Here is a 26,100-nt window from a genome sequence, read left to right on the forward strand (position 1 = left end):
TTACGTCATCCAGCCTTTTATGTAAGGAGTTGACACTGTCGGTTTATACTTTTCACCTATCCATCCACTCTGGTGTCGGCCCCACAGGGGGCGACATCACATTTATCGGCATCTGCTCTACCACCACATAAGCCTCCTCATCAAACGTGTCGACACAGCCGTACCGACACACCGCACACACACAGGGAATGCTCTGACTGAGGACAGGACCCCACACAGCCCTTTTGGGGAGACAGAGAGAGAGTATGCCAGCACACACCAGAGCGCTATATAATTTAGGGATTAACACTATATTGAGTGAATTTTCCACAATAGCTGCTTGTATATACAATATTGCGCCTAAATTTAGTGCCCCCCCTCTCCTTTTAACCCTTTGAGCCTGCAAACTACAGGGGAGAGCCTGGGGAGCTGTCTTCCAGCTGCACTGTGAAGAGAAAATGGCGCCAGTGTGCTGAGGGAGATAGCTCCGCCCCCTTTTCGCTGACTTTTCTCCCGCTTTTTTATGGATTCTGGCAGGGGTATTTATCACATATATAGCCTCTGGGGCTATATATTGTGATATATTTGCCAGCCAAGGTGTTTTTATTGCTGCTCAGGGCGCCCCCCCCCCAGCGCCCTGCACCCTCAGTGACCGGAGTGTGAAGTGTGTATGAGGAGCAATGGCGCACAGCTGCAGTGCTGTGCGCTACCTTGGTGAAGACTGAAGTCTTCTGCCGCCGATTTTCCGGACCATCTTCATGCTTCTGGCTCTGTAAGGGGGACGGCGGCGCGGCTCCGGGAACGAACACCAAGGACGGGTCCTGCGGTCGATCCCTCTGGAGCTAATGGTGTCCAGTAGCCTAAGAAGCCCAAAGCTAGCTGCAAGCAGGTAGGTTCGCTTCTTCTCCCCTTAGTCCCTCGATGCAGTGAGCCTGTTGCCAGCAGGTCTCACTGTAAAATAAAAAACCTAAAATAAACTTTCTTTCTAGGAGCTCAGGAGAGCCCCTAGTGTGCATCCAGCTCGGCCGGGCACAGAAATCTAACTGAGGTCTGGAGGAGGGTCATAGTGGGAGGAGCCAGTGCACACCAGATAGTACCTAATCTTTCTTTTAGAGTGCCCAGTCTCCTGCGGAGCCCGTCTATTCACCATGGTCCTTACGGAGTTCCCAGCATCCACTAGGACGTCAGAGAAATGAGGTTTAATAAAATGTGGACATTTTTAACATGTAAACACATTATAAGGCAATGACATGCAGTTAGGGAGTGTGGTATGAGTTGCAGGCGGCCGGGTCCCCGGCAGCCACATACCGATGCCGGGATCCCGACCGCTTGCTTGCTGACAGTGGGGCGAGTACAAATGAGCCCCTTTGCGGGCTCGCTGCGCTCTCCACACTGCGGGCACGGTGGCGCGCCACGCTATCTATTCTCCCTCCAGGGGTGTCGTGGACCACCAAGAGAGACAAAAGGTGTCGGTATGCCGATTGTCGGGATTCCGGCGCCGGTATACTGTGCGCCGGGATCCCAACAGCCGGTATACTGAATACCACCCCGGTTAGGAAGTGTTTCTACATGCGTTTGGAATAAATAAGAGAACTGACTTGAACATCAGAGTTGTACCTGGCAGCAATAAAATCAGCGGGTTGGGGCTGAAATGCCAGTGGTCAGAATACCGGCCGCGCCATCCCACTGTTTAGAATCCCGACAAGGGTTGGAAAAGCATGCTAAGCCTCACCCTCTAACCTTCCTTTACTGCAACCTAACCCTTCCCCTCCCGCAGCCTAACCTTAGCACTCCCTGGTGGTGCCTAAGCCTAACTCCCTATTCCCGCAGATAAAACCTAACAACCCCTACCCTCCCAACGGCTTACCTTGCCGGCATCCCGGCAGTCACTCCATCGGGATCCAGGCTGTTGGGATGCCGGCGCTGGTATTCTGATCAGTTTCGGTATTTCGACAGCCGGGATCCCGACCGGATCCGAAATCAGCAATCAGTGAAGATCCAGGGTTTGGGGTGTGTCTCCTAAACAGCGCGTAACCGCCGCAGTCCTTTGTCATTGGACACAAGCGGACGTGATGCTTGGAGGGGGTTTTCTATTACAATATATGTTTGGATAGACATCTTTTCATTAATGTACATAAAGAAATCCCATTCAGTCATTGCTCACCGTGTACTGACGTCATTCCCAGGGTGTATGATGGTCTGCGCATTTGCAAGGACTTATTCAGGGATGGGTAGGTGCTACTGAAGAGGACGTCATTGGGAAGAGCCTGGTCCAGGAGTGAAGCGCGTGCATTGATAAACACCATCTCCCGCTGACTGCTGTATATACTCTCATCAGAAAGTGTCCTGTGCAAAGACCGCTTGCTCGTTGGCGTGGTGGGGAAAGACGACTTGAAGAAATAGACAAAACAGCAGTTATGAAGTATGACTTTACTGCTTACATGGTTTTCTCACGCTGGTGGCTGTAAGCTCTATGTACTTCTTGTAACACCATTTCATTCATTAATAATCAAAGGGTTGGAGATTTGGTGAACAGTTTAATGACAAAAGAAAGGTAAAGTGTACCAGCTGCCCCACATACTGTCAGGGGAACCCTCACTCAGCATGTGCCAATCACTGAGACACGGATTACACTGCTCTAGCACTTATCTCACTGGAAATGTTCTCTGCTTTAGGAAGATTCTAAAGGCCAATACTCACTGCCCAATCTAGCACCAGCGATAGCGCTGCGCGGGGCTGCGCATCGCTATCGCTGTGGTGGTACACACGGAGCGATCAGGCTTAAAATCTAAGCAATCTAGTGAGATTGCTTAGATTTTAAGCAGCGATCGCTCCCTGAGTACCCCCCTTTACTCTTGGGACCAATCCTATGTTATACAGAAAGAACACTACACTTGGCCCCCTCAGGTATAGCAATATAGGAGCAGCCTACTGAGTGAAATACCCATTAATAAGGCAATCACGCAGCAGCTACATGCACACACACGTATACAGTCACAAGCGTACCATGCAGAAATGATGCACCATAAAACTGCACTGGACTAGCAATACAAAGTAATACTCAGTATGGCTATATGTGTTAACAATAGCTATAACAAAGCACAGTAGATACTGAATGTATATCACAGGGTGTTTGTACCACACAACCCTGAATGTATGCACTCTTTCTTATCTAACACTGTCCCAGTGACAGGTAGAATACTTAAGTGTCCTGTATGAAGCACAGCGCTGGCGATCAGGCGGTTCTACAGAGGAGGATTTGCCCCAGCAGTCCCAGGAAAAGCTCAGCTCAATCTGTGATGGCTGCTGGTCGCGAGTGAAGGAGAGAAATGCAGCTCCAGGGCGGGAACATTTGCAGAAATGGCGCCCTGGGGCTGGGGGGGGAGGGGCCACAGGTCAGACCTGCTCCCCCTGCTGGCATCCCCACCGGGTGCTGCGGGCAGTGAAAAGCGGGGTTATGTACATTAAAAAAAACCCAGACCTGTGCCCTGTGATTGTCCCTGGTGGCTAGTGGAGCAGCTGCCCAATAACAGTGTCCACGCCAGCGCGTGCGCGGCCCGCCTCTCACGGCCGCGCTGGATCGCGGTAAAGTGCGGTTAAAGATACCCCTTACCTCCCCCGTACCTGCAGCCTCACAATCCGGGAGGACGGCGGCGTGTGTGTGACTGATGTTTAGAAGGAACCGGAGCCTCCGCTGCAGTGACCCGGCAACCAGGGCGCGGGAGTATACAGCGCCGCTGGGGGTGATGGAGCTGCAGTCAGAAAAGTCTATGAGACTTTGCCTGCTGCAGCCCTGTAGTCTGTCAGAAGAATCTTCAGTGTTTTCTTCCAAATAAAGCGATCAATAGGCTGCCTAAGGCAGCCCCCGTTACGTGCCTGCTTACTGCATGGCACCAACTTACAAACTGAGCTCCTGTGCACGGAGGCGGGGTTATAGAGGAGGCGGCGCTGTGCTTCTTGGGAACAGTCAAAAGCTTTGAGCCTGTTGGTGCCTTGGATCAAGATCCTACTCTACACCCTGATGTTAATCCTTGTGGAGCCCAGTGTACCCCGCAGCAGAAAAATTATTACCACATGAGGTGTTGTGTCTTTATGTTAAGATTTTCTTTACAGGCGGACTACAGGTGGCAGGGTCGGGTGTTGCAAACTCATTTTATTATTTGGGTCCCTCAATTTCCAAGGAAATCAATCCCTGGGCTGACCAGATTTGGTGCTGGTTAATTTGATGGCAGGGGGACTACACAATGAGTGTCCCCCTGTTATGGCATTATCCCTCTGGCTAGTACAACCTGGTGCTGGTTTTCAAAAAAAATAGGGGTCACCCGACAATGGTTTTCCCCCTAATTTCCATTACCAGATCAGGCTGAGGGGTCCAGGGCTAGTTATTGCATTTTTTGGGGAGACCCCATTATTTTTTTTTAGTTTTTCAATATGGGAAACATCATTCACCTCAGTTAATATTCTCAGTCACCTCCTTCCTTTCACCATGGTTATTAATACATTTCTCCCCTTCCCCCACCACGTTATCATTAATAAATCCCCCTTCCCCCACAGCTTAATTTATTTTTTTCAGCAGATACAGATTGGAGGTCTCCTGAAAAATTGGACAACAGTGTAGGTATGGATTGGATACCTGAGCTGCATGTCTGGGAATGAGCTGCATGTCTGGGAATGCCGGCGGTGAAGATACTGAACGTCACCGTTGAACGATAACATTCAGTGTTTACGCACTGTATCGATGAATGTTATATTGTTCAACGATATAGTCGCCAATCGCCGGCAATTCACTGACGCCTAGTGTGTACCTGCCTTTAGCCTCTGCATTATTTTTGGGAGGATTGCTGATGTATGGGGGCCTTTAGCTGACCAAACGGCTTTTCCACTTTCATGTGATTTTGCCTTATTTGCTTATACAAGAATTCCTGCAATTTTCACAAATGCATTGTGCAGTCCAATCACAAAACTATTATACGTGCAACAAAGAATTCACCCACACAGGAAACTGCAGTACCGCTTATATTTCATACTGCTATATGTAACAAGTTTTTGTATCGCATGCTTCACAACAATAAATTGACATTTCTTATCTTTTTTTTAAACAAAGGTTGCTGGAGAAAGGGGTCTTAGTTTACGATTTTTTTTTTTTAAATATATATATTTAGAAATAGCAGTAAAGTATCTGCTCAGTGGCACATTACACTGTTGCTCTGACATATAAAAGGGCCCAATGTGTAAAGAAAGGGACTACAAAATAGCACGCTATCTGAGGGACATGGCCAGTCCACAAGAAGGGGGCACAATCACTAAAGCCCATCCTTCAGCCACGATCCTTCTTTTCTAACCTACTCAAAATGTCTAGTGTACAGGACAGGGCCTTCAGGAAGTGGGACCCATCAAAGATTTACCCAGAATCCTGTTGGGCTGGATCTATTTAGGAACTGCTTCAGCATAAAATGTACATATGAAATTAGCCAAGAATGTATCCAACAAGCTTTTTTCAGACAATAGTATCACAACCATTATATAGGTAGGGACGAAAGTAAATAAAAATGAAGAAGTGAGGGCGCAAAGCTCTACCGTAACAATGGCACCGTGTTTAGACAGTTCTGTATTGCTAAGCATAAAATGTTAGCACAACAAGAAAAGGAATCTTGACATCTTGACATAACCTGCAATTTTCCAGCGTTTTATTTTGTTGGTTGTTTACTTTAAGCACAGACGGGAGAACACAGTGCAATGTTGTCATGGGAACTGTATGCCCTAAATGAACCATTATAATGTGCTTAGAGCTCTATGGGGGAATGCGTTTTATTTTCCAAGGCGCTGCACACTTGGGCATTACAGATGGTGTAATGGTTAGCATTACTGCCTAACAGCACTGAGGTCATGGGTTCGATTCCCACCATGGCCCTAACTGTGTGGAGTTTGTATATTCTCCCCGTACTTGCCTGGGTTTCCTCCGGGTACTCCGGTTTCCTCCCACAATCCAAAAATATACTAGTAGGTTAACTGGATCCCAACAAAATGAACCCTAGCATGAATGTGTCTGTGTGTACATGTGATAGGGAATATAGATTGCAAGCTCCACTGGGGCAGGGACTGATGTGAATGGGCAAATATTCTCTGTTACGCGCTGCGGAATATGTGTGCGCTATATAAATAACTGGTAATAATAACAACTTAGGCTGGGATTCAATTATCCGCAGTAGATTACAGCTGGGTAACTGATCCCCTGAGGCTATCCAATTAGCCCCAAAGCCAAGAGTGGTCGGAGATTTTCTTTCACCTGCCTCAATCCCCGATAACTAGCGGGTTAACAGGTGTTGCGATCTGTGAAAAGTTCACAGATTCTGTGTGTTAATGATCGTTAACACGCTACTTTAATGGGCTTTAACAAGGCTATCAGGAGAAAATGGGAGTGCAACTGAATGACCGTGGGCGTTAAAGCCCGAGTCTTCCTGCCTTTTTCACCCGCGGTAATTTAACACAGATAACTGAATCCCAACCTTAGTGTGAAAATTAAATGTGTTGTGAGTTTATACTGGGACATCATCATGTAATTCACATACAAAAGGCGAGTAAACTAAGTCAAACATTTGTGAGGGGGCCTTACAGACACATCTTTACACTAAATAAATCTTGGGATTCGTACCAAAAACAAAACTAAACAGTGTTTCCATATTTACATGGTGCTGACTAAAGATCTAAGACTTTACCAAGCAGGCAACCGCCAGCTAAGCTATCACACCATTACTGTTTGGAGTACCGCCTCCTTCCCTGGCAGGATGTAACTGGCCACTAGTTGGGACAACCTATTGCAACTCAGAAAGGAGAGTGCAGTATGGATGGGCTTTTAAATAGTGGAATAATTTTGTACAGTATTAAAGGAAGTAAGTGCTAAAGGATACATCCACAAACATGGTGTTACCATATTATGCTGTGTATGATAATTTACTGACCTATGTAATAGATGGGATGTAATATCTGACCTTCCTTAGCAACATCTGTAAATAAGAATGGAACCAGCAACTGTAAAGATTGATTCCTGGCTACAAATGTTGCTGAGGAAAGTCGGGTTATCAGAACATACCAGATGTTAATTCAGGAAGAATCCTATCACATCAGTTCAACCAAAAATCTGAATTCATATATTAGGAGTTACTGCAGTAAGCTGTAGTGATCGCCATAAGGATTTTAACAAGTCAAACTTATGGGTGCAGTTGTTTCCAGCAGCAGCTCCTACCTGCCTGGGGTAGGGGGACTGTTGATGCCCAGAAAGGAGAAGAGGAGACAGAGTCCCTGTCAGCCGGGTCCTGGCACCTGCGCAATAGATCCTACAGGTGCTGGAACAGCCTCATGCGCACACACGGCGACCCGACGGTGCATTCGCAATCGCCGGCTTCTATGGACTGCATCGGCAGCAGCCCATAGAAGCCGGATTGAGCCGCATGAAAGGAAGGGAGTGGCTTCCCACTGGATGCCCACTCTCTGCAAATTGCAGCCCGGTCTGGCAGTCCTAGAGAGAGGAAACACCTCCCAACAGGACTGTCTGTAGTGTGAATGACAGGTGTGACTTCCAATAGGAAGTTACTGCCAGTCACAGTGAATCCAGTGCAGTCACAGACTACAGCTGGCTCACTGACACGGAGGTGAGGTGGCGGATTTTACTGGAGGGGGCTGCAGTCCATAGGTAAAATATGCCACTGGATATTACCTGTAATAAGCAGGAAAAAACGAACTGTGAAAAATATAAATAGCCATGTAGATACACAGCACATTTTCAGCTAGATTTTCTTATATTTGTCAGCCAGTGAATCCTGTGTGTTTAGCATCAATCCCTGACTTAAATAAGTGCAACATGCTTTTTCCACACATATGAATATTAAAAATGATAGCCTTCTACTTGCATTTCTAATTAGATATATTACGCCCTCTTTACTAGCCAGTCTGGCTGACTAACGTTCTTAGGATGGGGGGAGATGTATCAAACCTGCGTGAGAGAAAAAAAGTGGAGAAATTGCCCATAGCAACCCTCCGGTGTTTACAGACCGTGCTAGATAAATGACAGCTAGGAGCTGATCTGTCTCGCAGGTTGGATACATCTTCCCTTTAGTGAGAAGCCAAGCAGCTTAATCCCCTAATACTCATTAGCCCTTTATTGGTCATTATGGGAATGCTGCTAAACAGGTAAATGAATGATTTAGACAAGGAGAATCTCCTCCTTTAGGTTCTCCTTTTAGGTAAAGTAATAAAGAACAACCAGTTTCCTTGCAGCATTTATACACAATGTATTCTTACACTTTGAAGGCTTCTTAGGTCTATGACAGCGGATATCGAGAAGTAGAATGACTAACACGTTTGCATGTACCTTTAAAGGCTTTTCTAATCCAGCAGGCTGGCTGTCCACATCAATGAGTTTCTGAAGCTCGTCCTGAACTGTAGATACCCTCTTCGGAGATGCCTGAAGATCCCTAATTGACGCCCGCAACCTTGTCGGTGGCATTTCTGTACAATCAATCTGGTGCAGTCTTTCATAAAGTAAGAAAACAACAAACAGGTCAGGAAGTGTTCAGAACAAAAAGCATTGCCATCGCCGTAAGCTTGCGTAACTTGAGAAATGAATAAAGATATGGAAGAAAGAAGGGAGAGGAGATGAAAATCTATTTTTGGTATGACACCCAGAAACTCATGCATGTATACCTGTTAAAGGAAGAAACCTGGACTCAAATTTGCCTTTCCGTGACACTGTGTGTGTGTGTGTTCTTGCAACGTAACTTGTTAGATACACTAGAGACTACAAACATGCAAAAACATCCCCTAAAATGTCATGTACATAGCAGCACAACATTTTCTACTGGCGTTCTCCAATGCCGCGTAGTACACAAAAGCGCAGAAGATTTTTCAAGCGACTACAGCAATTACTTTTATCATCTAAGAGCAGAACAGAAAGGGCTCTTACTTTCTTGAATCCATAAAGCCCACAGAGTTTATAGTCCCTTCAGGTTTTTTCCATCCAATCAGGTACTTGCTGGTAGCACCCTGGCGAGGGTAGAAAGTCCTAGGACCAGAAGGGGAGGAGGAAGAAGAGGAGAAAGAAGGTACGAGCTGCGGGGAAGTGGCAGAGTGAGACTCTTCTTTGGGTGAACTTCTGGCACTAGTGAAAACAATGGGACTTGCCGAGTGCCGAGAGCTCATGGTGCTGGGGGAGAATGAGAGAAAGCTAAGCTTAATTGCTGGATTGTCATCCACTTTATAAATAACCTACACCATGGTCAAAGTATCAGCACTTTTAGGAGAACAAAAATGCCTTGCAAAAGGAATTAATGACTAAGTTAGAATTGATTTGGCTAAATCTTTTGGGGAGGAGCTCATCCAAACCTTAAATAGGTTATCAAAATTTAAGGACTAAAATATTGTGTAAAAGTTAGGTGAAAAAGAAAACAAAATAAAACCCATAGGCTTGTTGGCTTCTTTGTTTGCCAAAATTTAGTTTGGCTAGGGCTCTCTAAAATGTAAAGAGTACACCAGTATTGAACATGGTGTTTGATATCATCAGTACTCAATGCTGACCAGTATGGGGTCACCTAGGAACAGAATACCGCTTACCGACAGCCCAAAAAGCATATTTTTTCGTCTTGGGCTGGTTTATGACTTCGAAGCGACGGGTTTACTTTTGTTTGGCATGCAATATCCTATAATGAGCCACATCCCTGTAAATAGTTATACAAAACAGCTGCTCAGATACCTTTCCTAATGTGGAAATCTCAGGAGCACCTGCTAACCTGCCTCACAGCCAAACAGGAGCATCTGTGTAATGACTATGCCAACTATGTCATGAACAATCTCTCTGTCGATGTAACGTCAGCCGCTTTCATGGATGCAGCAATTTATGGTCCCTCTTAATTGTATAAAGAGAAAATGTTTTGGCATTTTCAAATATGCAAACACCTCACACAAACACGAAAGATGTGCCACATCCATGTTTGTTAATTTCATGGCATCAAAACGGTATGTATTGGTAGAATTTCTCCGCACAGCGGCCCCTCTCACCCGATGACAACTCGGTTTGCCTAGTTTTCCCATTGCCTCAGCGGCTTTCTCATATACTTACATATTATATGAAAGGCATAAACATTTATGTATATGTGTAACGCAAAGAGAGACCATCTGCGGCCAAATTCGGTTCAACGGTGCATCATGATCTTTGTGGCTGTATGGAAATTCCATTTAATTTGTTAAAAAAAAACAAAAATAAATAAATAAAAAAATTGGCACAGGCGAGGAACTAGCTGCTGTGCAATGCCCTACTAGCAAAACCTACGGAATTTGCAGAAATTACAAAGCAATGCAGCAGACAGAAATTGTTTTGTAGCTTTTTTTTTCTTCCCTACAGAACTCATTAAGAAACCATCTTTCCTATCAATTAGTGTACTTTTAAAAATAAATGGAAATAATAATCTATGCTGATAATAGGTGTTCCTTCAGTGAATGCAAATGTTTGACGTAGATTTGTTTTTAGAAGATTTAATGGATGCCTATTTATACTATTCGACTGCAGTGAGCCAGTTTAATGAACAATCTAAACCATTTGTTATATGGGAAGGGAATGAAATGTTTTTCTGTGTAAGGTTATGGGGGAAAGGCGTGGCAGAAATGATAATAAAAAACAATAAAAAATAAAATAAAAAAAAGAAGATGTAGTAATAAAACATGACCCCCATCTTCCTTTACTATCAGGTTGAAAAGATTCCTTAGCTGAAGAACCCACCACCAACAGCACTGCAGAGCCACAAATCCGATGAAGAGGCATTGTAACACTAAGCTATTACCTGGTATGAGATGTGCTGTCACTTAGGCTGTATGCGCTATTTTCTCTCGTCAATGGCTTAGAACCTATAGGGACTTTCGTGTGATTCTCCATAGCGACAGGAGATTCCCTTTTCCCATCCAACACGTGAGACTCCCTGTCACAAGTCCTGTCAGATATTAGCCCCACATCGCTGACGCTGTGCCACAGAGGAGCCACTTTTTCTCTAGGAGGGCCGGAGCGGGGAGAGGTGGCTGAAGCGCCAGGACCGGCGGAGATGACATGGTTGGCGCTGTATGAAGTGGTGTCGATGCCGCTGTCAGAGGACGTTCCTTGTATGTAGGTGTAGCTGTTCATCTCGGAGTCCAGCCGTTCCCCACTATCATACCACTTTTCCTCGCTGTGAGCGCTGGATGCGTTACTGGAGAGAGTGTTGGTGCTGGAGTGGCTGGAATAATGGTTGTCAGTCTGTAGAAAAGAAAGGTATTAGTAGTCTAACATTACAGTAGCTGTAAAGCAATCACTGGATGAGAAAATCTGTGAAGATTCAGCAACTGTTATACATTCAGAACGTTGACATTATTTTATTTATAAAGCGCACACACATTCTGCAGCGCTTTTCAAATAATAGGCCGGGATGTAATGAAGTCCGAGTTCGGGGGCTGTGCAGGATGCTGGGCGAAGTCAGACGTGTTTTTTTTTTAAAGAGGCAGTCATGTAGAAGGCTATACCGTGCCATGGTACATGATTGCCCCTTTAAAAAAACGTCAGAGATTGGCCGGCATCCCTCATGGCCACAAACTCATACTTAGTACATCTCGCCCATTATTTAGAAGTTTATATCAGCCCCTGCTCCAGTGGAGCTTACAGTCTGTGTTCCCTCTCACATGTACATAAACACACATACACACTAGTGAGAATTTTTGTCAGGCGCCAATTAACCTACCAGTATATTTTTGGAGTGTGGGAAGAAACCGGAGAACCCAGAGGAAACCCACGCAAAATCGGGGAACAATCAACTCCACACAGGTAGGGTCGTGGTGGTAGTTGAATCCAAGACCTCAGAGCTGTGAGGCAGTAATGCTAACCATTACACTATAGCATAGGGAATGTCTATAGATTATTTTTTTTACTATTTTATTGTTAGGCAGCCATAAGTGTTCTAGATACTTTCCTCGGCAATGGTAAACCACATGGCTGACATTCTGCATGTGAACCCCAATAATCATGGACTAATTCTTAAGGGTAGCAATAGAAACAGTGGAGCAAGAACCAGCAGCAATCTTTAATACTTTTACAAAATAAAAAACATTATAAACAAAGTAATATTTAATTATGTTTAAGTACTCCCATCTGTAATTAGCTGTAATTTGAGCATTTAGTCACAGTCTTAACATCTTCATTAACAGCAATTACAACCTGCAGGATCTAAAAAGCGGATAAACACAAATATTAAGGGGAAGGGGGAAGCAACAATACATACAACAAACAGTATACAATTGGATTTTAATTCCCAGTGTCTACCCCCCGAGTGAAGATTGCGGACAACGCCATAGCATGTCTTTCTGCCCAGAGGAGAATCCCTGTTACCTCTGACATTGCTGCACTGCTATTCGTTCCGCCTTGTATGTTACCTTCGTCACATTGTCCGACTGAACTTGAATGGCTCGATCTTGAAGAAGAGGTGATGCCTGTAGAAGGGCGTTGTATATGGCCCTTAGTTCCAGAATGTTGATCGGAAGAATGGCTTCCTGACTTGACCATTTTCCTTGGAACTGTTCCCCTGGTTGACTGCTCCCCAACCTTTGAGGCTTGCGTCTGTGGTTAGCAGAATCCAATTCTGAATCCTGAACCTCCGTCCCTTGGTCAGGTGAGAAGTCTGAAGGCACCAGAGAAGAGAAATCCTGGCTTTTGGCGACAGACGGATCCTCTGGTGCATGTGAAGATGCGTTCCGGACCATTTGTCCAACAGATCCAGCTGGAAGGGCCTTGCGTGAAACTTTCCGTACTGCAGCGGCGACCATCTTTCCCAGAAGGCGAATGAATAGATGCACCGATATCCAGGTTTGTCCTAGAAAATCCTGCACCATCAACCGGATCACCAATGCCTTTTCCAACGGAAGGAACAGTTTCTGTGCCTCCGTATCCAGTATCATCCCCAGGAACGGAAGCCTCCGCGATGGTTCCAGATTAGATTTTGGTAGGTTCAGAATCCATCCGTGATTCTGGAGTAGTCGGGTTGAGAGGGCAATGTTGACTAACAACCTCTCCCTGGATGGTGATTTTATCAGCAGATCGTCCAGGTACGGTATTATGTTTACTCCTTGTTTGATGGAGAAAACATAATTTCTGCCATTACCTTGGTGAACACCCTCGGTGCCGTAGAGAGGCCAAATGGCAGGGCCTGGAACCAGTAGTGACAGTCCTGTAAGGCAAACCATAGGTAAGCATGATGAGGCGGCCAAATCAGAATATGAAGGTACGCCTCCTTGATATCCAGAGACACCAAGAATTCCCCCTACTCCAGACCTGAGCTCACCTCTCTCAGAGACTCCATGTTGAACACCCGTAAGTACAGGTTGAACAACTTGAGATTTAAAATGGGTCTTACTGAACCTTCTGGATTCGGAACTACGAACAGGTTGGAATAATAACCCTGGTTTTGCAGCTGAAGTGGAACTGGAACAATGACCTGAGTTTGTACCAGTTTTTGAATTGCTTCCTGTAAAGTCATACTTGCTTCTCGAGAAGCTGGTAAGCCTGATTTGAAGAATCTGTGAGGTAGGAGTTCCTGAAACTCCAGTCTGTAACCCTGGGCTATAAGATCTTTGACCCAGGGATCCTGGCATGACGTTGCCCATATGTGACTGAAGAATTGCAAACGGGCTCCTATCTGCCTGTTTTCCAGGCAGTGCAGTCCACTGTCATACTGAAGGCTTAGAGGAAGCAGAACCGGGGTTCTGTTCCTGTGAACCTGCAGTTGATGGTTTTCTGGGTTTACTTCTATTGCCTTTGAAGGCCGTAGAAGAACCTTTGGTTTTGTTTTTAAAATTCGCTGTCCAAAGGACTGCAGAGTTGGAGCAGTGTAGGATTTTCTAGCCGGGGGAGCTGCGGAAGAAAGGTATGTAGACTTACCCGCCGAAGCCTTGGATATCCACGTATCCAGTTTATCTCCAAAAAGGGCTTCGCCTGTGAAAGGTAGACTTTCCACACCTTTCCTGGAATCCGCTTCCGCAGACCACTGGCTTAGCCAAAAGCCCTGAGTGCTGACACTGCCATGTCAGTGGTGCGTGCACTGAGTAAACCAATTTACTTTATGGCCTCCACCAAAAAGTTAGCAGAATCCTGTATATGCTGTAGGAGTAAAATTATCTCCCCCCTGGATAAGGAATCTAACCCGTCAATTAGATTACGTGACCATTTTGCAATGGCCCGAGAGATCCATGCACAAGCTATAGTGGGTCTCTGGGCCACCACCGCAACAGTGTACAGAGATTTGAGAGGTCTCAATCTTGCGGTCTGCAGCATCCTTCAAGGAAGCTGCCCCAGGAACAGGTAAAACTATCTTACGAGACAGCCTAGAAACCGATGCGTCAACTATCGGTGGGTTCAAGGAATTCATGGAGCAATTCAAGTGTTGCTCTGTTTGGGCGCACACAGTCATTACTGTTATGTTGTTCCATCATTTTGACAATCTGGTAACTAGTATAATACACTGCAATCTGCTAAAATGTTTAAAAAAAATGTTGCCAGTTTTTGTGAACAACCCAACTATAGAAAACATTCACAGGACAATCATTACGAGTCGGTGGAGTACGTATAGCATAAAGCAGTTGCTCCCATACTGGGTGCAGTGACTCCCTGTGGTGCTGTGGGGCACTTGTAGGGGTACACGGGTTGATGATCCAAGACCAAATCAATGGTGGGAGGTAATGGAGTCAGAGATCGTTGGAGGTGTGGGAAGCCGTCCGATCTTGGACACCTTTTTAAAGGGGCAATCGCTTACAAGGCATGGTTTTGCCTTGTAAATGATTGCCCCTTTAAAAGACTCCTGAGTTCGTCCTGCACTCTGCACCTCCGGTGATCTCGGACTCCATTACATCCAGACTCAAATTTTTTATGGTAAAATGATAAACAAAACCAGTGCGGGCGGCTGCCAATCATAACATATGTAGACAAACAGAAAAGCAACCCTGTCCACCATCACAAAGCTGACGCTAAGTATGTCCGTTTAGTACAATTTACTTCATTTAATAATTTGTTCTGAACTTCTCAATAAGAAACTTTTGGTATAAGGGTGCCGTAAAAAAATGCTGGAACTCCAGGATGCTGGAACCACTGGGGTAAAGCATATTAGGTCACAACAACTTACATAATGGTAGGTATAGTTCCTTAGCAGTAGTAGACATTACGTCACACATGTACAGGGCTGAAACTAGGTTTTTTGCCACCTGGGGCAAGGCAGTAATTTGCCTCTGGTGTAAGTAAAAGTCTGGGTGTCCAGCAGCTGAAATAAGGGCCAGAGCCAATAGTAAGTGTGTGTTCTGTCCATGTGCTTCTAATTCTCTCACATATGAATTCATGTTTCCTGCTAGGGTACACAAATCTCTCCTGACTCACTGTGTCACTAACAAGATTCTAGTATCTGCAGTAGAGGACAGTAGATGCCATCCAAGCTCTCGCTATGTATGCTATACCCTCACCTCACTCTGCTCCCCCTCTGTGAGTCTTTCACCATCTCTGTATTGGCCTCTCTGTCTCTGACCTGCATGTGCACCAAACTCTCTCTGTAGGTGTATCTCTGTCCCACCACGTGGGCCTCTCTTTCTCTTCTTTTATGTGTATGTTTCCCATTGTAGTCCCTTCTATTTCCCATCCTTGCTTCCACAACCCTCTGTCCACCTGCACCAAATTCTCTACCTCTACATCTTCCATTTCTCCCTTCATGAAAAACGTACCTGCTCTTCTGTGATAGGCAAAACCAGTGCTGGTGGCTGCCAATCAGAAGCTCCGTGCCATACTGTGTCCACCACAACATAACTGAACCGAATAGTCATTTCTGCTGAATATCTCAATAGGAAACTTCTGGCCTTGGGATGCCATAAAAAATTTTCTAGGCTGTGGTGACTCGAGAAAGTTTGGGAATCACAGGGTTACGGCAATTTATTTCAGTGGGAGCTGCTTACATTTGTCCCAAAACTTCCATCTTCTGGTTTCCATGTAGATAAAGCACTATGCCTTCTTCAATATGATCACCTGGACTCATGGCAAGATCTGGGCCCTGTATGTGAAGCCACATTATGTATGTACTTGTCATAAGGACTAGTGATGGCGAATACGAGATCTTTGGAAGATCGGCTAAAGTCTCTGTTCATATAATTTACTGAAAAAGGGCAAAGTAACCATACTTATTCAGCATGAACTATTTTCTTTTGATTTTCAGTTTGTTACTTTCCTATAACAACTTGCAGAATAATTGGGCTCCCATGCTACTCCGCATATTTCCTGAAATTCACAAATTGACCTAACAAATGTCTCGGATAAACAGAGTGAACACGCAGAGTTAAATGGTCTCCAGCCACTTCTGTGTTCTCAGTATAATTTTCTGGAAGCCAGCAGGAGGCTTTTTCCATTCTGGAGAAATAGACGAGAGGCTACGTGTGAGTCATAAGTATTCTGGACACCTGCAAATGGTGATAATATGCAAGTTTGACCGTATTCTCTTGTATGCAATGATTTCATGTATTCATTTACTTCAAAGTGTAAACGCTGCCAGATAGACAATGGTAACAGTACAGCAGGAATATCTGTACACCTACTCATCGATTCCATTATCTAAATCAGCCAATCATGGGGCATAAAAGCACGCAGATATATAATAATAATTTTATTTATATAGCGCTCTTTCTCCAATAGGACTCAAGGCGCTTAACAGATACATAGCATAATATAGTACAGAAAATAATGAAGTACAGAAAAGCTTTTCATAAAATACAGAAGCATGAAGATACTAAAGGGACATTATGGAAATGCTTGAGTAAACAGAAAAGTCTTGAGTCTACTTTTGAAGGATTCTATAGTTGGGGCCTCTCGCATTGTGCGGGGAAGCGAGTTCCATAGAGTCGGAGCCGCATGACTAAAAGCTCGACCCCCAGATGAATTACGGTAGATTCTAGGTACTGCTAAAAGTCCTTCATCTACAGATCGCAGTAATCGAGTGGGGCAGTATGGGGTCAGAAGCTGCTTCAGGTACCTTGGGCCTTGGTCATGTAGTGCTTTGAAACTCAGTAAGCCAATCTTGAAGATGATTCGCCATCTTACAGGCAGCCAGTGAAGGGAGTAGAGGATGGGTGTTATGTGGCTAGAACGGGGCTGGTTGGTTAACAGCCTGGCAGCTGTGTTTTGCACCAGCTGTAAGCGTTGCAATTCTTTTGCTGGTAGACCAAGGTAGAGGGCATTACAGTAGTCTAAACGAGATGATACAAATGCATGTATGAATTTTGGCATATCATCTGAGGGAATTAAGTGCTTGATTCTGGCTATGTTCCTCAGGTGAAAGAATGAGGATTTGATTGTGGCTGATATCTGATGTTTAAGTGTCAAGCCACCATCCAGGACAACGCCAAGATTCCGCACACGATCACTGGTCTGTAATTCTGAATCCCCGAGTGTAAGTCCAGTTGGTTGGCTATGCTGCAGTCTTGTCCTTTGATGTTGCGGTCGTATCATAAGGACCTATGTTTTATCCGGGTTCAGTCGCAGCCAACTGGCGCTCATCCACTCCTGGAGTTCAGCTAGACAGCCATTTAGGGTTGCTATTGGGTTATCAGTGCCCGGAGCAAAGGACAAGTACAGTTGTGTATCATCTGCATAGCAGTGGTAGACTAGGCCATGGCGCCTGATTATTTCGCCCAATGGGAGCATGTATACTGCAAAAAGCATGGGTGATAGTATAGAACCTTGTGGGACACCACATGGCAATGGCACTGGTGGTGATGAGTATAATCCAGATGATACTCTCTGTGACCTGCCTGTGAGAAATGATTTGAACCAGCTTAGGACTGTGCCATCCATACCACAGAAGTGTATCAGTCGCTCAATCAGAAGCCCATGGTCCACGGTATCAAATGCTGCCGAGAGATCCAGAAGGATTAATATTGAACAGTCACCTCTGTCTTTTGCCATCAGAAGATCATTTAACACACACACCAGGGCTGTTTCAGTGCTATGTCTTCTCCTGAATCCTGATTGAAATGGATCATAAATATCATGGGTTGTCAGGCGGGTTTCCAGTTGATTTGCAACGACTTTCTCAATAACCTTTCCTAGGAAAGGAAGGTTTGATACCGGTCTGTAGTTGGTCATGCAGTCAGGATCTAAATTAGGTTTTTTAAGAAGCGATCTAACAATTGCTTCCTTTAGAGGTCCAGGAAAAATGCCTGTCTGCAAAGACCATTGAACCATTTTTGTAAAGACAGGACCAATTATATCCATACAACCTATTAGAAGCTTGGTTGAGGCTGGGTCCAGATCACAGGTGGTGGGACGCAAAATCCGAGCAATTTCAGCAGTGTCCTTTACATCCACTGGGTCAAAGCTGGTCCATGAAGGCAGGTAGCTTATATTGGCAGGCTTTGTAGTTTGGCACTCCTTTGATGGCACTGTGGAGATTCCAGCCCGGATGGTGGATATTTTATCTGCAAAGAAGTTTGCAAACTCGTTGCATCTTGCCTGGGAGAGGGTCTAATCAGTCTGCAGGCATGCTGGCTTGCAAAGCATCTCCACTGTGCGGAAAAGTTGAGCTGGCCTATTGTTTGCTGCTGTGATCTCATTTGACAGGAACTGTGCTTTCATACGAGTGATTGTCGATTGATATTCTTCGTTATGCTTTATTAGTTTTATTTTGTCATCCACTAGGTTAGTCTTCCTCCATCATCTTTCCAGTCTACGCCCCCTTTTCTTGAGCTCACTAACACTGTTGTCGATCCATTGAGCTTGACGTTGTGGTTTACGAGGTCTTAAACGCACAGGGGCGATAATATCAATTGCAGCCATAACATCCCTATTATAATAACGGACTAGGGAACAGGGATCTTCACAGGCACCCAGTATAGCAGAGAGATCCAGATTTGCTGCAAGAGCCTGGGGAGTCATACCCCTCCTTGGACGATACCTGGTCAACTCCATGGGCAGAGATCCTATTTGAGGGGTTGCAACTGAGAACCAGAGGGAGTAGTGGTCTGACCAGATGACTGGGTTTATTTTTAGGTCAGTGACTTCTAATCCAATCTGAAAGACAAGGTCGAGAGTGTGACCACTTTTATGTGTGGCAGAGGGAATGACCTGTGTGAAGCCCAGACCATTCATTGTGCACAGGAGGTCTTGGCCAAGGCGTGAGAGCTCATCATCCACCCATGCATTGAAATCCCCGAGGATGAGCCATCTTTGATATTCCAGAACCAGGCCAGCAACAGTGTCTGCAATTTCTTGTAGAAATATCTTTCCATCTCCAGGTGGCCGGTAAATGAGAAGTACTCTGAAACCTAATCCTGTCGAACTCCGGGCAGCAATGCACTCGAATGAGCGAGTAGTTTCAATAGGATGGACCCTAAGTTTAAGTTCTTTTTTGGATATGGTCAAGAAGTCAGCTGCGGTGCAGACAAAACCCCAGATGGGTTTACCATCACAGAAACATGTGCAAAACTCTCTAGAGATCAAAAGTCTCTAGGGATTATAGTGAAGGGCGCGCTAAAACATAAAAGCGAAAAAAAAAAGTCTTGTTAATAAGAGAGGTCAGAGCAGTGGCAGCACCAAGGATGTTACCTCGCGGAGAGGCCTCGTTTGCTAAACTGCAGAGTAGCCAGCAATTAGGTGTCACCTCTTGGAATGGTGACACCCGGGTGCAATCTGCACCCCCCCCTTGTAATGCCTTTGGGTCAAAGGAGAATAGCAAAACTGGTGCACTCTGAAAAGAAGGTGAAAGTAACGCCAATAGCCATGTGTTATGATAATAATATGCAGAAGAGCATCTCGGAATGAACAGCTCATCAAATGATGAAGTGGATGACCAGGTAGCATTCTATGGCATCTGAGGCTACAGTGGGCACAGGCTCACCAACAGTGGACAGTTGACGTTTGGAAAAATGCTGCCTGTTCTGACAAATCTCGAATTTCTGCTGCAAAACGCAAATCGTAGAGTCAGAATTTGGCGTAATTAACATGAATGTATCTTGCCTTATACCAACAATTCAGAATGATGGTGATGGTGCCGTCATTGTGAGGGGAATGTTTTCTTGCCACATTTTAGGCCCCTTAACAGCGAATGATTAACCCCTTCACTTCTGAACCTATACTGGCTGGTCACATTCCAACATCAATATCCCACTCAGATTATAACGTTTTTATTTTATTTTTAGAAACTTGTAATTCCCAGAAAATACAGTAGTAGTAGATTGCTTATTTCTGATCACAGTAAAGACACTCTACCAAAAAGCGGCAAAACACTTCAAGACCGTAAACAAAAACAAATGTGTATAATTTTCTCGGCAACCACCACCAACTAATACTTTGTGGTTCTTGCTACGGAATTAATCCACACTCCAAAAAAGCAAAAAGCCAGATACTACACATACGTTATTATAATAAAATATTGACTTGAAAATAATATTTTTTGAGACAGAGAGCTTGAATTATATGCATAAAATGTGCATAAATAATTTGGTAGCGCAACAGGGCACATCATTTTTTAAAAATGGACAACCAGTGTTCTGAGAGCTGGGGCCATGCTTCTGATTTCCTGCTACAGCTGGTGGGCACTAGGACCCGGAGCTGCTGTTACCGGAGGAACTGCTATCAAAAGTGTAGCCAGTTAAGTCCTGGGAATCCTGCCCACTCCCATCCAGCAGCCAGACGGCTCACGCTGGTCATTTACTGCAGCCAGTGGCGGTGCACGAGACCACTGTAGCTGCAGAGCGACCATCAGAGCTTCCCCTCTGCGTCTTTCCTTCTCCTCCATCTGCAGCATCGGAGGGGGGGGGGGGGGGCTTGGGGGCGGGGAAGGGGGGCTTGGAATTTTGGTGGCAGGGGCCCCCGGAACCTTTTTGCCCCAGGGTCCACTACGAGCCTGAATCTTGCCCTGCATATAGGCCACTGCCTTCAGTCTTCGATTGGTGTTTGGACTTGCTACCGGAGATCCGCTCACCCTAGAGAGGCCCTCAGATTCGGCGACATAACACGATCTGTAGCGATGGTACAGATGTATCAGCAGTTGTATGCCGTAGGACGGAAACAATGCAATAGCAGCCGGCGTCCCTATGCTCAGGTCAGCTTCTGCCCATATTCGCATTCAATCGCGATTGTGAACGCTAAAAGATAGCAACAGCAATTTCAAGAACAACCACATATGAATCAGGCCTTTTATATGCCGATCTGCCGCTACAGCATCAGTCCTGTTCAATAATACTAGCTATGCTTGCCCTGTTTATATGCTATTTGTAGGTTTCTTTTGATCTTTTCATTAAAAATACTGTCCCAAAAGCAACAAAAACACACGCATCACTTGTGCATTGTAAGTCTATTGTATTTCTATCCAGGATGCGGTTATGTGACCGGTGGTCGAGAGATCACCAGTCACTATACCGACACCAGAATCCCGACCGGTGGAAAGCCCAAAAGTCGGCATGCCGACTGACAGGGACTATTTCCACTCATGGGTGTCTACGACACCCACAGAGTGGGAATAGAACCTCTGGAGAGCGCAGCGAGCCTGCAAGGGGCTTCGTTGCGTTAGGTCCCATCCCCCCCCCCCTCCCTCCCCCATTTGCTGGCAATCTAAACACCGGGATCCCGGCGTTGTCATGGTGACCGGCAGTATCCCAACTGCCGGTCACCCTTATCCAACCCTTTTATCCAATGCATTTGGCATTCCCCCCAGAACTCTCTTACAAGACAGAAATGATTGAATGTGGGCTGTTCAGAAAAGAGAGAAGAACGTACCTGTCCCTGTTTGTGGGGGGAGAGATGAAGCACGGGGTCCTGTCGGATGAGTCTTCCTGTGGGGCTGTCTCTGTATGATGGATGGACCTTAGACACAGCAGGTAGATGACACGTCGGCTCTGGAAAACATATAGACCCGTTTAAAGGCTTTTGTTTAAATATTACAACAGCATGTAACGATACCTGTGGTGATTCATTTTATTCATGAACATCAACCCAAATTAGCATTTAAATGAATTTTAAACACACGGCAGAACAACCTTAAAATGCAGGGTACATAACAGCTGAAAAGAGGAACATGGCAGAGGTGTTCCATCCTTTGTTAAATATCCCCTTAAAATGACAATTTGCATGAGAATTATAAAGAATTTAAAATAAAAATATTGCACCAGTGAGTATGGATATGGCGGTGCTCATTCACCTAAGGAACACTCTCCCTCATTCTATCAGACTCTGCTATAACGTGCAATGCTCCAAATGCATGGGAAAGACTCAGCTGCTGCCTTCCACTATGCAGGCACATAATCTATAGTGGAATCGCTATATATCTACATAACACACCACCAGGGGAACTACTGCTGTGAAACACGTGGCTGGAATTACCTATGTGATCTGTACATATACTGTATATTTTGTTGCATAAAATAAAGGTGCTTTTGTCTCATGTTCCATAAGGCTCAGTGGGAACAGCGGGATGCAGTTGAAAAAAAAAAAACGGCTGTCGGGATCCCGGCGTTCAGGAGAAAAAAAAAAAAAAACATCCCAACCCCACCTGACCTTTCTGCCCCAATCTATACAGACTGTTGGCAAACCTATGCAAATAGTGGGAATACAGCTGTTTAAATGGCTAAAGTATATACATGCAGGGCTAAGTGAGTGTGTTGCTTCTTCTTGATCAGAGGCTACACAAGAACATGTAATACCAGAGAATCTAGATACAGATGTGTCCTCATACATCCAGCCTCAATACGCCATGCAGCGCGAGATGCCTGGCATCAGTGAGCCACCAGGTCCTGTGCAACTCTGCTAACATTGGGCACCTGTTTTTGCCAAAATTGCAATGTGATGCGACTAGGATGCACGGGGAGACTGTGCTGATTAATGTGATATGTGACACTTGTATATTGTGTGAGACTGAGTCAGTATATGGAGCAGAACAAGTTGTATTGGAAAAAAAAAGCTGTGGCTGCTACATTGTATAGCACTTCGTATACAGATTCAGAGACTTGGTCGCACAAAGATAAACAAGTACGACCGGCACAACCCGCTCAATAAAGGGATGCAAAGAAGGGAGTCGCCAGGCTGGTGAGGGGTGACACCATAGTGCCGGCTCCTGCTCAGTGACACGAGCCGGGTGCTGCACTGTAACATTTCGTGCGGCAACCCGGCTCCTGTCACGTGTAGGAGCCGGCACTGCAGACACGCTAGTCTCCAAGGGCAGCCTGCAACTCCCGGAGCCCCAAAGTGACAATAACGTGGGTCAGGGTGCTTAGCAGCGCCCCCTCTCACGAAACCACGCCCTTCAAGCGAAGCCACACCCCATTTGCGCCCGCACCGGGTGCATAAGAGGTGCGTGACGCCTCTGCATATAATTAAAATGTTCGGCGCTACTACATTTAAAAGCAATATATGTGCTATGAAGAAGAATAGAATGAATTGTACATAGTTATCACATAATACAATTTATGCAAAATGTGAAATTGGCACCCAAACTGTAGTCCACATGTTTTTCTCTCCAAAAGATACAGGGATAGAAAGTAGTAGTAGTTTTTTCTTAACAAAATCCTACTGTGATGCATTGGGTTCCGGTATGAATGGTCGACCATGCTATGGTCGACAGTCATTAGGTCGACCACTATTGGTCGACATTGACATGGTCGACATTGACACATGGTCGACACATGAAAATGGTCGACACATGAAAGGTCGACATATGAAAAGGTCGACAAGAGTTTTTTAACTTTTTTTGGTGTCGTTTTTTGCGTAAAGTGACTGGGAACCCCAATTAGTGCACCGCGTCCCCTCGCATGGCTCGCCATGCTTCGGGCATGGTGCCTTCGCTCCACTACCGCTTCGCTCGGCACACTTTACCGTTCCAATCGTAGTCCATGTGGATCGTAAAGTATGGAAAAGTTCCCCAAAAGAAAAAAAAAGTTAAAAAACTCATGTCGACCTTTTCATGTCGACCATGTGTCCATGTCGATTATGTCAATGTCGACCAATAGTGGTCGACCTAATGACTGTCGACCATAACATGGTCGACCATGTGAACGGATACCGATGCATTGGGCCGGAGATACTCAGGACACTGCTTTCCCTATGTGGCAGATTCGGAGTCAGGCGTAACGTGGCTGCGGATGCGGACCCTAGACCTACTACCTTATGCTAATGCAATAATTCATAAGGCTAATGGTGGAATCTGACTCATTAACTGCATGTCCTACCCAAACATCACAGAAAATGTATCAAGTACAACTTAACGTCACAGCAAGTTACCCTGGAGAAGAACTAGGGATGTAGAGCATCTATATGGCTACAAATCTGGGTATTTTGGTAATATCCACTGCGACTGCACCATTCTGTTAGAGCACACAATCAATCACATTTACATTACAAGAAATGACTATGGCTTATAAATGAATCCACTCATCAGCTACAGAAACAAAACATCTGCGCAGGAAAAAAACACATTCTGTCCCTCTACGAAATTACGAAGCAGTTTAATTGCTGGTTTGCCATGGTGAGACATACACTAACGGAACAGATGGCTTCACAATCCAGGAATGGCCAGAGCCGAATCTGCTGTTACTAAGCAACTCCTCATTTCACAGAATGAATCTCACTTCTTCAAGGTAGCTGTATATGTATTATTTTTCTAAGCAACAAAAGATTCTGTCTTGTTCTGCATTAGCTTTATTTTTACAAATTAGGTGATTGTTTATTTGTTTTTCCATCCTTATATCTATAGTACTATGTTGCTTTTTCTTTACAATTCGGACAATGATGGCTCTTATGGGGTATATGCAATTGCGGTCGAATTCCCGAAATTGTCGAAAAACGGGACTTTTTCGAAAATAAGACTCTCCTCTAGTCTCCAAACCTTCAAGCGTTCCCTCAAAACTCACCTCTTTAGGCAAGCGTATCAAATTCCTGAACCGCCCACATAACTTTCATAAACCTTCCTATCAAATTACATCCACTCTGTACAGTCCACACATATCCTCACATGTCTTCTCATTCTATGCAATAGATAGCACCTTTCCTTGTGTACATATGCCTATTTCCCTATAGATTGTAAGCTTGCGAGCAGGGCCTTCCTACCTCTATGACTGTTATCACCCAGTTTGTTATTGTTATTTCAAATTGTAAAGCGCAACGGAATTTGCTGCGCTATATAAGAAACTGTTAATAAATAAATAATAATAAAAAAAAAATCGACAATGCAATACAGTACTTTACGTCAAAAAAGCGGACTTTCCAAATTCGACTTTTTAAAATTCGACTTTTGTCAAATTCGACTTTTCTGCAATGGTACAAATGCGGCAATTCGACAAAAGTACATTCAATTGAAGTTTGGAAATTCGACAACAGTGCTTTTAGACAGTAAATTCGTCATTTTCAATCCGCCACACTTTGGTGGGTGAAACTAATAGCAGTCACGTGGTGTCCCGGCATTCGGGGAAAGGGGTCTGATGTGTAAACATGGGACCCCTTTCAGTGCATGGTCCGGGTAAATACGGTTTGTTTTTTTGCCAAGTACGTGGATTTATATCTGGACACTGGATTGAGGTGAGTATAATTTGATTCACAGGTACCCCGGATCGTCGGATCAGGAGACGTGGCAGTCGGCGGGTCAACATAGGTAAGTATGTGTGTGTCGACAGGTGTGTAATAAAGTTTTACTCTCAAGGTGTGTGTCTCCTGTTTTTATTTGGGTATTTTTTTTCCAGTAGTACTACAGGCACCAGCGGGCCCGTTTTTCTCCCGCATGCTGGTACTTGTGGTTCTCCAAGTACCAGCTTGCGGGGGAGGCTTGCTGGGACTTGTAGTACTACAGAAAAAAAAACAATATTCTTTACATTTTCTCAAGGCTATCAGCCTCCCATCCGCAGCCCTTGGATGGGGGGGGGACAGCCTCGGGCTTCACCCCTGGCCCTTGGGTGGCTGGGGGGGGGACCCCTTGGTTGAAGGGGTCCCCACTCCCCCAGGGTACCCCGGCCAGGGGTGACTAGTTGGATATTTAATGCCACGGCCGCAGGGCGCTGTATAAAAGTGACCCCCGGCTGTGGCATTATCTGTCCAGCTAGTGGAGCCCGATG

At 45.2% G+C, this 26,100-nt stretch overlaps 1 protein-coding gene across 7 annotated transcripts in view; it reads right to left on the bottom strand.

The window, feature by feature from the left end:
• The window catches only part of SIPA1L1 (signal induced proliferation associated 1 like 1), a 396,543-nt gene that overhangs the window by 14,446 nt on the left and 355,997 nt on the right, over nt 1-26,100 (bottom strand). For 6 of the 7 annotated variants that reach the window (XM_063947276.1, XM_063947275.1, XM_063947274.1 and 3 more), the window contains 5 exons: nt 21,782-21,900; nt 10,809-11,254; nt 8,939-9,178; nt 8,348-8,507; nt 2,144-2,369 (listed from right to left, as the gene is read on the bottom strand). In XM_063947276.1, the coding sequence (XP_063803346.1) occupies nt 2,144-2,369; nt 8,348-8,507; nt 8,939-9,178; nt 10,809-11,254; nt 21,782-21,900 (1,191 nt within the window). The remainder of the gene's footprint in view (nt 1-2,143; nt 2,370-8,347; nt 8,508-8,938; nt 9,179-10,808; nt 11,255-21,781; nt 21,901-26,100) is intronic. The other variant, XM_063947278.1, reaches the window with a different exon arrangement.

The sequence above is a fragment of the Pseudophryne corroboree genome, chromosome 12 (genome assembly GCF_028390025.1).
Source record: "Pseudophryne corroboree isolate aPseCor3 chromosome 12, aPseCor3.hap2, whole genome shotgun sequence".
Taxonomy (NCBI): Eukaryota; Metazoa; Chordata; class Amphibia; order Anura; family Myobatrachidae; genus Pseudophryne; species Pseudophryne corroboree.